Source organism: Diceros bicornis, chromosome 33, assembly GCF_020826845.1.
Source record: "Diceros bicornis minor isolate mBicDic1 chromosome 33, mDicBic1.mat.cur, whole genome shotgun sequence".
Classification (NCBI taxonomy): Eukaryota; Metazoa; Chordata; class Mammalia; order Perissodactyla; family Rhinocerotidae; genus Diceros; species Diceros bicornis.
This window is the reverse complement of record NC_080772.1, coordinates 37,552,591-37,568,552: the sequence shown is the minus strand read 5'-3', so window position 1 is coordinate 37,568,552 and position 15,962 is coordinate 37,552,591. Positions and strand designations below refer to the sequence as shown.

Genomic DNA, 15,962 nt, shown 5'->3' with positions numbered 1-15,962 from the left:
TATCTAACAAGATTCTTCCCATTAGCGCATTTGTTCTTGGTATTTCCTTCCTTGATATTTCCTGTATCTCCAGTGCCTAAAGCAGTGCCTGGTACATGTACTAAGTAACTTGTTGATGATGATTCAATTAATTAATTAATTCTTGCAAAAGACCCTTGACAGGTCTTCTCATTTCCATTCTTCCCTCTGTAATCCATTTTCCATAAAAGACCAAAAATCATCTTTTGAAAATGTACAGCAGATCCTATCCCTCCACTAATTTAACCTCTTTGATGGCTTCCCAGGGCTCTCAAAATAAGATCCCAACCCATCGTGTAGTTTTCAGTGCCCCTCTCTTCTTGCTTATTATACTCCACTGATCTTCCTTCAATTTTTTAATCACCCAAACTCTCCTTTGCTTGGAACGCTCTTCCCGACATTCTCTGCCTAGCTATCATCTTCTCTTTCTTTAAATTTTGGCTTAAGTGTTACTTCTTGAGAGAGGCTTTCCTGATCTCACCTGAAGTAAATTCCCCTTATGTTTTCTTTTTCTCGACCCCTGACGTGTTTCCTTCATAGCATGCACTAGTTTTTCAATTACTACAATTATATTTCCATATACTTGATTTTCATCTGCCTAATCCACTAAAATGTAGGATGATCAGGATAGTAATCAGGTCTATCTTCTTCCGTTTACTATCCTTAGTACCTGACATGATACTTGGGATACCAAAGGGACTCAATAAATGTTGTTTTAATTTAAAATGATATCAAACGGTAGTAGAAGCTCTTGGAGTAAATGAGATTACTCTTGGTTAAAGACTCCTAACTAAATCCAGCCTGAAGATGCATTTTTTGGTTTGTTTGTATTGTGTTGTTTTAGGCCGGCACATCGTTTTAATTTTGTTTAATTCCTTTAGGTATAACATGAATGCTACAGTTTATCATAGGCCTCATCTAGAGGTACTACTGAAATATTGTAACAGGGGCCGGCCCAGTGGTGCAAGTGGTTAAGTGAGCGCGCTCCACTGTGGCAGCCCAGGGTTCACCAGTTTGGATCCCGGGCGCACACCGACGCACTGCTTGACAAGCCATGCTGTGGTGGCGTCCCATATAAAGTGGAGGAAGATGGACACAGATGTTAGCCCAGGTCCAGTCTTCCTCAGCAGAAAAAGAGGAGGATTGGCAGATGTTAGCACAGGGCTGATCTCCTCACAAAAAAAAAAAACCTGAAATATTGTAACAAAAAGTGAGGCCTTGCATCAACTGCAAAATACAGAGGATACTTTGTCAGATATTAACTGTTTTACTCTTTCAGATATTAATCCCAGGAGGAGTTAGTGATCCAAGAGAGTGCCTGATTATAGAAAGATCCGGGAGGACCAGGGGAAGAGGACTCAGGAAAGAGGGTGGGGGATAGGCCTTTAGGACAATGGATATTTACTGACTTTTGTGGAAGTGTCTCAATATTTGAATACCTACCACTCCACTCCTGTCATTTCTAACCTGGCCCTTGTAAGTATTTGAGTTTGTGACACCCCGCTCCCCACTTGAATGAGAAAGGTCCACATTCAAGGACTGAGTAATGTAAAAGTTGCCCGGAGGGGAGCAGCTGGAAAACAAAGAGAAACAACAATAACAAAACAAAAGTGGTTTTCTAGCAGCTCAGGAAGAAAAGTGCTTTAAGTGGGCAACTGTGTCATAGATGAGCGTGGAGAATTGTTTCCTTGGAAGGTGTTGGTGACTCCAGGACTAAAGTCTCAGTGGACAGTAGGTGTTAGATCCACTTTCAGTAGAGTGAGGAATGGCTGTAGACTACTGGAAAGGCATACCGAAGAGGGGAGTGGTGGGCATGGTCGGCCAGGAGTGGCAGGCATGAGGAAGCGTGTGGTCTGCAGATAATTTCAGAACAGCAATAAAACTGACTCAAGTTTGTTTTCCTTTTAGTCTCACCATGTCCAGCAATTCCCAACAAGGTTAGGGTTACGTTCTCCTCCCCTCAGTTACCACTCTTAAAGAGTAGAACTCTCTTAAAGAGAGCTAGAAAACAGCATCAGGTCAAAGGAGGATGATTTTATAAGACTGAAGGACTTGTGAATGTTTATATAATAAAAGGAAAGGATCAGCCTACAGGAAGTGTTTTAATAGAGGAGAGGTTGTCGTCAGTAAAGCAATCGAAGGGCATGGGGAAGGCACAAAACACAGGAATGATTTAGCCTTGAACAAAACTAGGGCCTCTAATTTCTAGAGGAAGAATCCTTGATCCTTGATTCAGAATTGTTCCATTATGGCAGGTTGTAGATCTTTTTTATTTCTTAAATTAATTCACAAATTCTGATTACATTATTAAATAGTTATTCATTGTATCCACTCTTGAAAATAACATTATTGTTTCAAAAATAACATCAGTATTCCAGATGTGACTGTTATTAAGTTATTTCATGTAAAATAATTTTAAATGCATTGTTAATGTGTATATTCTAATTTCTGACATTAAATTAGTGCATTCTGTATTTGCACTTATTTCATACAGGTAACAAATATTGGGTGTTCAAGGACACGACTCTTCAGCCTGGTTACCCTCACGACTTGATCACTCTTGGAAGTGGAATTCCCCCTCACGGTATTGATTCTGCCATCTGGTGGGAAGACGTTGGGAAAACCTATTTCTTCAAGGGGGACAGGTCAGTACACATTTCACATGAGGAGTATAGTTGACTAATGTTTAGAAAAGCCAATATTTCTGGTCAATCATAGGCATGTAGTGTTGACTATAGAATCTGTGTGGATATAAACACAAGAATTAATGAAATCGAAAGTATTTTTTAAACATATTTTAAAATAATATTCAAGGTAAATCTTCCTCTAATATACCCAAATAATGTGCCTTTCTTATGAATGTATATATGTAGGATATATTCTTTCTCCTTTCTGTAATCGTAACATGCCTATAAAGCTGTGTAGGCAGTGTCTATGCATCCTTGTAATGCATTTTCTTGTAATTTTACTTACTTTATTTAAAAAGTACTTTTTAGCACGGGTTTTTTTTTGTCTTTCATATTCAAAGTTAAATTTTTGCACTTTGCGCACAGTTAATTGTGAAAATTTTCAAATAATTTCAGTTTAGTCATGAGTTCTATTTCTTAGGACACTATTTATTTAGGTACCAGCAAATAGGTGTTATGAACTAGCCAAACTATCACTGGGCTAAATACTTCTGGCTTGAAGTGTAGTATGCTTTACCTGTTATTTCTATCATTTCTTTTCCTTTTATGACATTACTAACAGAGTTTATAAATATTAAGTGAATTATTAGTCTTATGACTTACAGTAGCTACTAGGTATACATAGTTCCACCCCTGCCCACTTTTTGACAGGTGTTATGAATAAAATATAAGTTGAAGGCTATGTTTTTGTATTAATTTAAATTAATATTAGATTAAAAAAAGTAATAAAGATGAAAAATCAAATTTTAATTACACTATTACTACCTGAGTCAAAATGTGACCCTCTTAGGGAACCTTCATTGGTATGGAAAGGACTTAAGTATGCCATTTTACAAGTCAGTTTAAAGCACAGACACGAACACAAGCACACACAGACACACACACAAACAACAGGCTTTAATGTCTAGAAAGCTAGTATTGAGGTTGCCTTATAATCTTAGTATAGCATAACCCTACAAAATGTCCCCAACTTGAGAAGAAAAGTAAGTGAAGATATAAACCTTGTTTATTTTGCAAATGATTTCAGATGTTGAGCTTTATCTGTGAACCAAAAGATCCTGTAATTTGCCTCCATGGATAAGAACGTACTCTTTTAAATTTATTGTTACCAACTTTCTATACATTAGATTTGTATGTATTTCTATAGCAAAATATTCATAGATTTTAATTCACTGTCCTGAAACTAGGGTTTTGCTAAATGTTTCTTACTAAATAACAAAACAAAAAAGATCCATCAAGCAAGAATTCTGTTAAAGTAGAAGATACTACTTATCCCCACAAAGACTGTGTGACTCTCAGCAAGACGAAAGTGAGGTAGAATATGAGAGGGGAAGAATGAAGAAATTCTCACAGCGTGGTACCCACGAATGAAAATAAATCTGCAGACGTATATTCTTTAAAACAACAGCCCTTGAGGTTGTTAAAGTTTAATTCTTCAGCTGGTTTTAATTGCTTGAATGTACTGTTTCAGCACTAGGTTTAATATGGAGTTGCATGGGTTTTTTTTGTTTTTTGTGAGGAAGATCAGCCCTGAGCTAACATCCGTGCTAATTTTCCTCTTTTTGCTGAGGAAGATCGGCTCTGAGCTAACATCTATTGCCAATCCTCCTCCTTTTTCTCCCCCAAAGCCCCAGTAGATAGTTGTATGTCATAGTTGCACATCCTTCTGGTTGCTGTATGTGGGACGCCGCCCCAGCGTGGCTGGAGAAGCAGTGCGTCAGTGCACGCCCAGGATCCAAACCCGGGCCGCCAGTAGCGGAGCGCGCGCACTTAACCGCTAAGCCACGGGGCCAGCCCCTACATGGGTTTTTTTGTTTGGGGTTTTTTCTTTTGGCAGAAAGGGGTAGAAAAAAAGCTGAGAAGACACACTGGAGAAGTTGACTTCTACAGGAAAGAAGCTTTCATGTAACAGTGTTAATGAGGGTTTCACAGATGATAATAAAAACTGCCATTTCCTTATCAGATAGCCCTTTTTTTCCCCACACTGCAGGTATTACTTTTTTTTTAAATGTTTCCATTCTAAAAATTTAGCACTTATTGAAAACTTAAAGTTTAGAAATTAAATGTGGGCTACCTCAAATCGGTGACATCAATTAAGATTAGATGCCAAATTTATAATAGAATAAAGGCTATAGTAAATGGGAAAGGGAGTTTTAGTTCATTTATTTCCTTGAGAAGCTGCATGGAAAATATAACAAAATGTATAGAAATACTTTGATTTTAAGTTCTGCTTAAATAACTGGTTTTATAGGTTTTAAAATAGTTAAAGCAGGATCCCAACTAATTTCCACGTGTGATCTTATATAAGATTTCATGACCTATAGATGTTTTATAAACAGATTACTTCATATAATTATATAATTCCAGAGTCACAACATTTATCGATACATTTATTCTAGATTAAAAGTAGATGGAGGGAGCTGGCCTGGTGGCGTAGCAGTTAATTGCTCGCGCTCCGCTTCAGGGGCCCAGGGTTCCCAGGTTCAGATCCCAGGTGCACACCGACGCACCGCTTGTCAGGCCATGCTGTGGCAGCGGCATCCCATATAAAGTGGAGGAAGATGGGCATGGACGTTAGCCCAGGGCCAGTCTTCCTCAGCAGAAAGAGGAGGATTGGCATCGGATGTTAGCTCAGGGCTAATCTTCCTCACAAGAAAAAGAAAAAAAGTAGATGGAAAAGACATTAAACTATGTAACTCAAACCTATAAACAACAATTTTCTTGTCACCTTTGTATAAGAATTCAGTAAGTCTTTTTTCCTTATAGGCATTGTGTATTTACAATATTTATCAATTTTAACATTTTATATATTTTCCATATATATTTTTGAGAGAAAACGTATTGAAAATTTTCTTGTCATTACTTATTTGTCCCTCTTCTCCCATTGCCATCTTTCTGCTTTAAAAAAAAAAAAGTGTTAACAGATTTCTGCTTCTCTAAGGCTAAGGTCAAAAAAGAGATTTTTAGAGAGAAGCTAGACCAGGTGTAAAAAAGTCGATTGCTTTAACGAGTCAGGCAGATAATGTATGTACTGCTGGGTACAGCGGTCGTACATAAGGCTGTGGGGAGTGGGGGGTACTGTGATGAGCTGGAAAGTCCAAATATCCTAGAAAAGCCTTCAGAAACAGAATCATTTATGCAATTTGCTGGACAAACAGAGCGCACCTTTAAATTAGATTTGGTCCAAGGGCTGCCATATGTCAGCCCTGTGTCTTGTTCACTTCAAAAAAAGGTCTAGACGCCCTCAAGTACACTCCACAGGGATTCATCTTTCTCTATCCAACTGCTCACGGTGACAGTATGAATATGAGACAGTCCATTCCATTCTCATAGCTTAATTCCTGCTTCCTAAGATTTCTGTACCAGTCATGGCATAGTCCTCATTCATTTATTTTTTGAATAAATGAACACATACTGTGTGACGTGCACTGGGTAATAAAGATAGTGTAGCAGAAAAGACCACAAAGCTTCTGCTCACACTGCACTTAGATTCTGTTTGGGGAAACAAAAGTAAACAAATGACCGTTATACTTTAACGTTGAGAAATGCTACAAAGAAATAAAACAAGCTGATGATGTGGTAGAGACTCATGGGTGGTAAGGAGTGATTGGGAAATTAGTGAAGAAGTCAGGGAAGGCCTCCCTTGCAACTGGGACACTTATGCAGGGACTTGAGTGGGGAGAAGTTTCAGCCACAGGAAGCCATTCAGAACAATGTGTTGTAGGCAGGTGAAATACCAGTACAAGAGCAATAATGTTGGAACGTTCAAATCAGAAAAATCATTGTGGCTAGACCACAGCAAGTAAGTGGTGGAGGAGGTCAAGAAGGTAAGCAGGGACCAGATTATGGGGCCCTGCGGACCATGGCAAAGACTGGATTTTATTCTAAGTACAACGGAAAGGCACTGGAGGGTTTTCAACAGGACAGTGACGTGTCTGAGGGGTATTCATAAACATTATGGCTTCTGTGTGAAGAATGGGCTTCAAGAGTGGAAGCGAGGAGATTAATTTGGGAGGCTGTTGAGTAGTCCAGGAGGACACAATGGTATAGCAGTGGGGATGGAGCAAAGGGATAGGTCCAGGAGACATTCTGAATGTAATCGTAACAAGTTTTTCTCTTTTTTGTGAGGAAGATCAGCCCTGAGCTAACATCCAGGCCAATCCTCCTCTTTTTGCTGAGGAAGACCGGCCCTGAGCTAACATCTATTGCCAATCCTCCTCCTTTTTTTCCCCCTTTTTCTCCCCAAAGCCCCAGCAGATAGTTGTATGTCATCGTTGCACATTCTTCTAATTGCTGTATGTGGGACGTGGCCTCAGCATGGCCAGATAAGCAGTGCATCTGTACGCGCCCGGGATCCAAACCCGGGCCACCAGTAGCAGAGCACGTGCCCTTAACCGCTAAGCCACGGGGCTGGCCCCTGTAACAAGTTTTTCTTAACGCTTGGATTTTAGGGGTGAGAAAAAAGCAAATCAAAGACAACTTCTTGGTTTTTCACCTAAATAATTGAGTAGATGGTGCCATTTCTGGAGACAGAGCAGATGGGGGGGGGTTATTGGGGGAAAGGGATTAAGAGATTAAAATGTCCATATCACATTAAGATGCCTGTTTACACACCAGTTGGAGAAGTCAAGTAGGTCGTTGGATAATTGAGTTCACGTCTTAGTGGAAAAGTGGGTTGGAGACACAGATTTGACACATATAAATTACGTTAAAACAGGGGCCCGCGTGAAATCTCCTAAGTTTAGAGATAGCTAAAGAAGAGTAGATGAAATGATGGTTCTTTACCAGATTTGTAAATTCGGATTAAAATTTCCAGTTTCACTATTTAACATACAGCACGGAACTCAGTCCCTCAGATTCCTACTTGCCCTTTTCTTAATACACTATAATTTGATACTTGGATACATTTTGATCCTCATAGCGTTTAGCTCTAAAATGCTATGTTACTAAATCACTTCTCAGCATCTTCTCACAAATATGTCCAAGACTCTGTTGCCATACTTGATTTCAAGCTTAACCATTGAGGATTTTAAGATACTTTCAAAGAAAAAAGATAAAATTTAGATCTACTTTGGTTTATTTTATTATTATTATTATCACTAATAGTCAGACAGAAAGCTACATTTATTTCCTCCAGCTTAAATTGTGTGTTTATGAAGTAATTACCTAATGTATGTGTTTTTTACATTATCCAACAGAGTATAAGGTGATATTTTCCTTTCTGTTGCATTTTAAATAATGTTTCTGAAGAGTGAGATTTTGTAGGATTATTTGGGTATGAATAAAAAAGTGGCCCTGTGTTTTTCAGTCACTTACTGGAAGCAAGTACTCTTGACTCTGGAGAATAGAAATGAGACCAAGTAGGATGAAGAAATGGCTGGGGCATGTGAAGTAACCCTTGGAACCAATTTTTGTTCAGTTTGAGTTCAGTATCCATCAACATCCTATTATAGCATGTCATTCCAGAATTTTCTATACCATTTTTTTCTTTGCACAGAAGGAATTTAAGAAAACATTGTAGGGCCGGCCCCGTGGCTTAGTGGTTAAGTGCACGCACTCAGCTGCTGGCGGCCCAGGTTCGGATCCCGGGCGCACACTGACGGACTCCTTCTCCAGCCATGCTGAGGCCGCGTCCCACATACAGCAACTAGAAGGATGTGCAACTATGACATACAACTATCTACTGGGGCTTTGGGGGGAAAAAAAATAAAATAAAATAAAATGTGAAAAAAAAAAGAAAACATTGTATACTATTAGATGGACAACTTCTGTCTCTTATGGATGTGACTCATGATCAAGTCTAAAAAATGATGAATCAATCTCATTTCAAATCATAATTTATTTTGAAGCATTGATTCACAATGCTTCTCTCAAAGAATCAGCAATTTAAAGTCATAATTCTACAGTAGAGATCACTGATATATCAGAAGAAAAAACTGTTTAATTTGTAATAGCCTTTATCATTTGCTGATCTTCCTGCACAAAATTCCAAAAATTTTTTCATTATAATATCTAAAGATAAAAACCCCCAAATGGTTTATTTATACAATATTCCATCTGAATATGTTAATATACTTCTCAGTGACCCATAAGCTTATTTTTCAGGGAGAAAACAATCAATGGGGGGGGAGGAATCAGTGGGATAAGTATTTTGTTCATGTTGAAATATGTTCCATTATGATGGAAATTAAAATGCAAACCCGTATTTATAAATTAGCCACAGCACCTCTTATTATGCAGCTCTGTATATAGTTAGTTGATTCTAATCACATTCAAGTTTACTGTATATATATCAAAGCTTACAGACAGCACATAACCCAAGGGTCCAAGCCTATGTTCAATTTCTCAAAGATTATGAAATGATTCCAAATTGTGGTTTTGCATTATCTGCTAGCAGAGAGAGGAAAAAATGCTTTTATTACGACAAATTCATACTAGGATTATGTTCCTACAAGAGAGTATAATAAAATTCACATTCCATTAATATTTTCCTGAAATGTGATCTCAATGAATCTTGTGTGCCTGACATATAATATAGGTGCTCAAAATAGTGGTGGGTAAATGGATCTATGAGCAAATAGAACAAGGGAGGAAGGAAAATTATACTCACACAGTGAACATTAAGAATTTGAGTGAGAGCACTGAGAGAGTATTAGTGACGGGAGGATTAATATAAGAATACTGTGTCTGGGAAATCACCAGCAGTAACATGGTAGAAAACAATGCTCAACTGTGAATCCGGGACTGTTGGTTTGAGTTTCAACTTTGCAGCATTCAAAAAAAGCAAATGTGATTAAGTCATTATTTTTGAATAATACGATGCCCAATGCTTGGTCATTGACTGAATTGACTGACCATATACTAAATCTATGGTTAAGACATCATCATAGAGTACGTTATAATATGCAATAGAAAAGATCATTGAGGGATTATAGTGAAATAAAATAAAATAATGTATGTTTATAAATTTCCTTTATAGCTACAAAACACTGCATAAAGTATAGGTATTGTTACATGAATATTGTTATAACTGCTTCTTGGGGAACAAACCTGGTTTCTAAGAATGTTGTAATCTTTCTTAAATCACATACAGGGTATGATTCCATTGTCCCTAGGATTTTAAATTATTCCAGACTTCTAGGTTAGCAAAATTTAAAAACTCACTTTAAGTTATGGTTTATGTCGCCTAAAAATGCCATTTGTTGTAAGATATATCATTATTTAATCTATCATTGAGGGAAAAACCCTGCCCAGTAAACTTTGGCACAATACTGATTGTAAGGAGCATCTCGATTTTTAGAGATGTAAAGTGTGAAAAAAATGTTTCTTAGAATCCATGAAATAAGGGATTTGACAGATTCTCTGTGAGAGGTTTTCTTCAGGGTCAACCAGTTGACATATAATACTATTGTAAAATAATCAATTAAATCTCATTGAACTATTTACTTAAGAAAAGAGATCTTGAGATTTTGAGTGCAATCTTGACCCCATTAACCATTCTATATTCATCACAGAATGTTGTGTGAGAAAGCAGTATTCAAAACTAATTTAAAAGCAGATGTTTCCATGAACAAAGTCTGAAAGAAAATATACTTCAGAATTGGTAGAACAATACACTAATGATTCTGCCTACTCATCTTCAGAAAGAGAGAGGCCCAGTCACCATTATTTCAGCTCAGTGCTTCTCCGCAAAGCTTTTCCTGATCTCTCTGTAAGATCTGTTCTCACCTTTTATGTGATAAGAATCTGTGACAAATACCTGTTACAGTCTGTTTCCCTTTCTGGATAAAACCTCCCTTCTGGCTTACTTATTGGGATACTTCTTGAAATAATCTCTTTCTGCTTTCCATGTAAACACTAAAGATGGAGGGAGTATCATATTCCAGATGTTTCTGTGAGTTCACAGAAAATTCCAGATTTTGCATGAGGTTTGCTCTATAGATAAAGGATCCTCTATAGACCTGGAACAGAAAAATATCCAGAAGAGACGGGAAAATACCTTTTTTTCCTGATTTCAGCCAAAGTGTCTAAGTCCAAGATAATGCCTGAAGTGCGTTACTTCTCAAATCTGTGTTGGTGAAACAGTAGGTTTAGCAGATGGTAAGAGATGTTTAGTGAAAAAAAAAAAAGTTTGTTAAATAAATTTGGGAAACATATTTGGTGTGCATAGACTTCTGAAATTAGACAGAACTGGGTATAAATCTGCCTATCCTTCAGTGTCCTCCAAGAATTCTCCTTTCTCAAATTAGGACAATGATGACTATCTCATGGGTTTCTTGTGATTAAATAACATGGTGCATAGAGCATTATGCCTGACCTAAAATAGGCACTATCACTATGAATTCCCAACGGTTTCACCCCAGTTTTGTCAATCTTTTTGAACATTCAAGACATAAATTTGTTTGACTCTTAGAACATATAGACAATAATGAGTGATCTAAAGTGCAGATGTTCACCGATTGGTCCTTGGACGCTAGTGGTTCTGTGGAAGTGGCCCAAGGGCCACCCTGTGAAGGAATGGGAGTCTGAGAGTTGTGACTCTTGGCAAGCTTCACTTTTCTCTGTTTTTCTGTCTCGACACTGAGGACTCCAGCCCAGACTTGCCCTGAAGTCTATACTCGTGTACCCAGTGCCTCATCAACAACTCCACTTTGAGGTCTAGCAGGCATCGGAATTTAACATACCTAAAACCAGACTGCAGATCCTCACGCCACCCCAACTTACCTTCCCCGCTTCCTTATTTTACTGAATGCCAACATTATTCTTCCAGATGTTCAGGCCCCAAATTCCTGAGTTACGTTCAACTTCATTCTCTCACATCCTGCATTCAATCCGTTAGTGAGCCCTTTGGGCTTTTTCTTCAAAATAATATTCCAATCCCTTGAATTATCATCAACTCTACAGTTTACGTTCTAGCCCAAGGATTGTCGCAGTGACATCCTAACTGGTATCCTGCTTCTACTTTACCTCCTTTGATCTGTTTGACTCACAGCAGCAACGTGTTCTTTTAAAAAACTAAGCCATATCTTGAAGCTCTTCTGCTCAAACTCTGCGTTGGCTTCACATCTCTGTTAGAGGAAGACCAAAGGCTTTGCTATAGTGGAAAGGTCTGTCTAACCTTAGATGCTGGTTCTCACTCTGGCCTTGTCTCCCCTTGCTGACTCAATTCCAGGCTCCCTGGCCTCACTGTGGGCACTCGAGTATGCTAAGCTGCTGCCGCAGGAACTTCCAGTACCCAGTTAGTCTGCCTGGAATTTTCTTCCCCGAAAAACTACATGTGTTGCTCCTTACTTCCTTCTGGTCTCTGCTCAAGTGTCAGCTTATCAGAGAGGACCTCTCTGTCCACTCATTTAATGTCGCTGACCCGTATTTCTGGATAACTTTGTCTGCTTTGTTTTCTTAATAGATCTTACCACCCCCTATCATAGTATGTACTTATTGAGAAATTGATTTTTTACCTATAACTGCTACATATATCTAAAATGTAAGACTGATGAGAGCTGAGACACATCTGTTTTGTTTAAGGTTGTATCTCTAGCACCTACGATAATGCCGTGAATGTAGTAGGTATTCAATAAATATTTGTTGAGTGAATAAATGAATTAAGATTCTGCTTAAGATATTTCAAAGGAAGTGTTCTGCTGCCTAAGTAGGAATAACAAAAATCATGAAAACCTCTGGTTTATACATAGTTTGGTAATAACTTTTTGAATTATAAATATGCTTAGCTAGCATAATATACTTAGCTAGCATTTTTTTATTAATTTTAGCAGACTGACTAAATATACAATAACATACCCATTTTTAACTTATTCAGGAAAGGAAACAGAATAAATGCTTTGTGTCCACTGTCCTTCCAGTGGTTTAAATCAGTTCTGTAAATCAGTAACAGGTACACAGGTAGCATGCAGCAAGGATTTAATGAATGTTAGCTAGTACTGTGTGTATACATAATTTCCTTCCCTATGCATGTGTTGTTGTTTTGTTTTGTTTTGTTGTCCTTTTTAGGTATTGGAGATATAGTGAAGAAATGAAAACCATGGATCCTGGCTATCCCAAACCCATCACAGTCTGGAAAGGAATCCCTGAATCTCCTCAGGGAGCCTTTGTGCACAAAGAAAATGGTATGCAACATATGCATTATGTATTTCATGAGTTGATTAATATTTCAGTAATGCAGTCTACTTTTTTACTGCATTAAATCATTAGAAAGTGCCATACGAAGGCTATATTGTATTGTATTTATATAAACTTTCCTTCCTAGATTTATGTTTAATATTATGCTTCAGATGTTTTTTAACCTCAACTTAGTTTATAAAAAAAAAACGAAGGGCATTTTTTGAAATGGAGGGTGTGGATACCTTTGACGTAACCTCACCTATTTTTCTACTAAAATTCCTGTAAAGATAATAATAACAAACATATATGGGATAGAAGCTGATCACAAAGAAGATACGTTGTAAGTGCAGACTGAGGCAGAGAGACGCCTGGTAATAGTGTGTGTTGAGGATGATAATTTTTCATGTATGCCTTTGGCTTAGAGTGTTAGGGAACAAGGAGGATCCTAGTCAGTACGTCAGGCTAGAGTAGATATATGATTGCTTAATAACAAGGAACAGATCAGAGAGCTGCCTCTGCTCCTTGCTCTCCATCTCAAGATTTGAGGTTCACCAGATCCTAAGTGGAAAGTTTGCCAAGCGATGGAAAATCCATAGTCCCCTATCAGGGATTAGTAAATAGGAATAAACCATAATAATAATAATTCGAAATAAAATTTATATACAATATTCCAGAACAAAGGAAAAGAAAGAGACATAATTCTGAAATACAGAGAGAAAAACATACCTCATCAAATGATTTATAATAGGAACCAGAAGAAAATGACACATTATGTGGGTACCCAATAGCATGAAAAGGCTATAACATATATGCAACAATCACTTACAAGCACAAAATTAAACACATCTAAGGAGAGAAAAGAGCAAAAATGTTTAATGAAGAAACAAGGAAGATGAAAAATCAACACCACCACTGAAAACTATGACTTTTAGCATATCACCAGAGTTTCAGAAAACCTTACACTGTGGGCAAACTTGGAGGGACTGAGACCAGGATGAACAAATACCAATCAGAAAAGTCAAAGTACGCAAACTGTGTTGTGACTATTGCTGTATGTAATGATGGACTGCATTCTGTGTGGTAATGTCCCACACGTGAAACACTGTAGGCAGAGGCTCAGTCAAAAAGAACCCTGCTCATAGCACTGGCTGAGAATTATAGTCATTTGTGTATTCTGTTGGTTCAGAGAATTAAAGGACCGACTTAAGAGATAGCCTGTATGTGACAAAAGCAAAAATCCAGAGGAGAGGAGAGATTGAGATGAAACATATCTGTCTGAGATAAAAAGGAAATCGAGAAGAAAAAGAAGGAAGTCATAATGCAGTCACATAAAGGCAGTAAAATCAGATCAATAATGTGGCCCAAAACTTGAGAAACTATGAAGATGCAGACGAAAAGAACAAAGAAATGAAAAAAAGAGTGAAAGATAATAACATGGAAGGCGGAAAACTGAGATCTCCCCTAAGGATTATAGCTGTCACCAAGGAAGAAACTCGGGCTGGGGGGAGAGGTGATTTCTTGAGGTTAGACTAAAGGGGGTTGTTATAGCCCATATGAAATCAACCATAGCTAACATTTATGAAGTCTAGACTGCCTTCAGTAAAAGTTATCACACACTATCCAAAAATATATACAAAGAAAATTAAGCCAAGGTCTTACTAGTGATTAACTCTAGCAAGTTTGAAAGTAGTTTTTCATTTCTTGTCTTTATTTTATTAATTTTCTAAAATGAGCATAACTTTTATAACAAAAATAACTTCAAATAAGTAATAATTGTTTCAAGAGATTGGAAAAGTACACATAATCTTAATTCCTTAGCATATGAACTCTTTTTATTTTCCCTGTTTCTTTTTACAAGGCTACTAATATCTGAGATTTGGTGTGGTTTCTCTGAAAATAAATCATAATTATATGAAGATAAAAAAATCTTGCTGCCCCTTACCCCATGATTTTTCTGAAAATTTAATAATACTCATTCAGTATAAATCAGTGAAATCATGCTGAAGAATATATTCTGAACTGTGTAACTCTTTTATAAAATGTTTCTAAACAACTATGAAGCAACAGGTTAAAATTTTTTAAATTAGAATATTGTATTTTTATGTTATAATAATGTAATTAATAAAATACTATCAATTTCCACCTCTATGAAAGTTCATATTTACTCAATTTTATGTGTTGTACAAAATAGGACTGAGAATGCCAAGATCCTATTTCCATGAGCATTTCCCACTATATTCCCAGCTCAAGGGTAAATTCCATAAGGAGAAAAATGGTTTCCTTATATTCAGAATTTAATGTTTTCTTTTCATGTAACAAAGAAAAACTCTGTAAAATACTGGCAAAGAAACCAAGCATGTTGGGAAAATCAATGCTTACAATGACAAAAGACTACAGGTGAAATTTCAACAAATCCATGTCTTCTGAACCTTACCTGGTCCAGCCCATTTTTGATATCCTTCAACATTGAGCTCACTTTTCATCTTTCAGGAAATCCTCCTTGAATATCCTTTTTTGGGACCTTAGCCCTTGCACTCAAAATCTCATATTACAATTGACTTATATGCCCATTATCCCCTCCAGTGTAAACTCTTCACAGGCAGTCACATAGTAACCATTCAATAAATATCGGTTTCTGAAATTAATTTTATCCCTTTCATTCTCTAAAAATTCATTCCCTGAAGTGGAGGAGATCTCCTATTTGTCTGAAACCCTTGTTCTGTAGAGTAGCAATATCAACCAGTCTAGAAGGTCTTGATCTAAATAGTCCAACAGCAAATTCTCCACTTTTTATTCTGTACTCAAATCTCATGCCTGTGGCTTCTTACCTTAAACTCAAATTTTACACAATTTCTTCCCTTGTATTTGTTATGAAAGAAAGCAAGATCAAACTATTAAGTAAACAAATGTTTATATATATATTTAGACTCAAAGTAACTCCCTATAAGGATAAATCGCTGCATATGATATTTGGTAGTCATAAATCAGAGATGATAGAGCATTGCAATGTTTTCTCTAGTCCAATCTTCCACCAATGTAGGAATTTCTTCCTTGGAATCCTCTCCTAATGGTAATTTTCAAAAACAAACAAGTCTACCAGCTTAAAATTCTGCTATAGACTTTTCACGGATGTTTTTC

The 15,962-nt window shown here is 37.2% G+C and overlaps 1 protein-coding gene across 3 annotated transcripts in view; it reads left to right on the top strand.

The window, feature by feature from the left end:
• Positions 1 to 15,962, top strand: part of MMP16 (matrix metallopeptidase 16) — a 292,273-nt gene that overhangs the window by 268,660 nt on the left and 7,651 nt on the right. For all 3 annotated transcript variants that reach the window (XM_058528990.1, XM_058528989.1, XM_058528991.1), the window contains 2 exons: positions 2,513 to 2,663; positions 12,714 to 12,829. In XM_058528990.1, the coding sequence (XP_058384973.1) occupies positions 2,513 to 2,663; positions 12,714 to 12,829 (267 nt within the window). The remainder of the gene's footprint in view (positions 1 to 2,512; positions 2,664 to 12,713; positions 12,830 to 15,962) is intronic.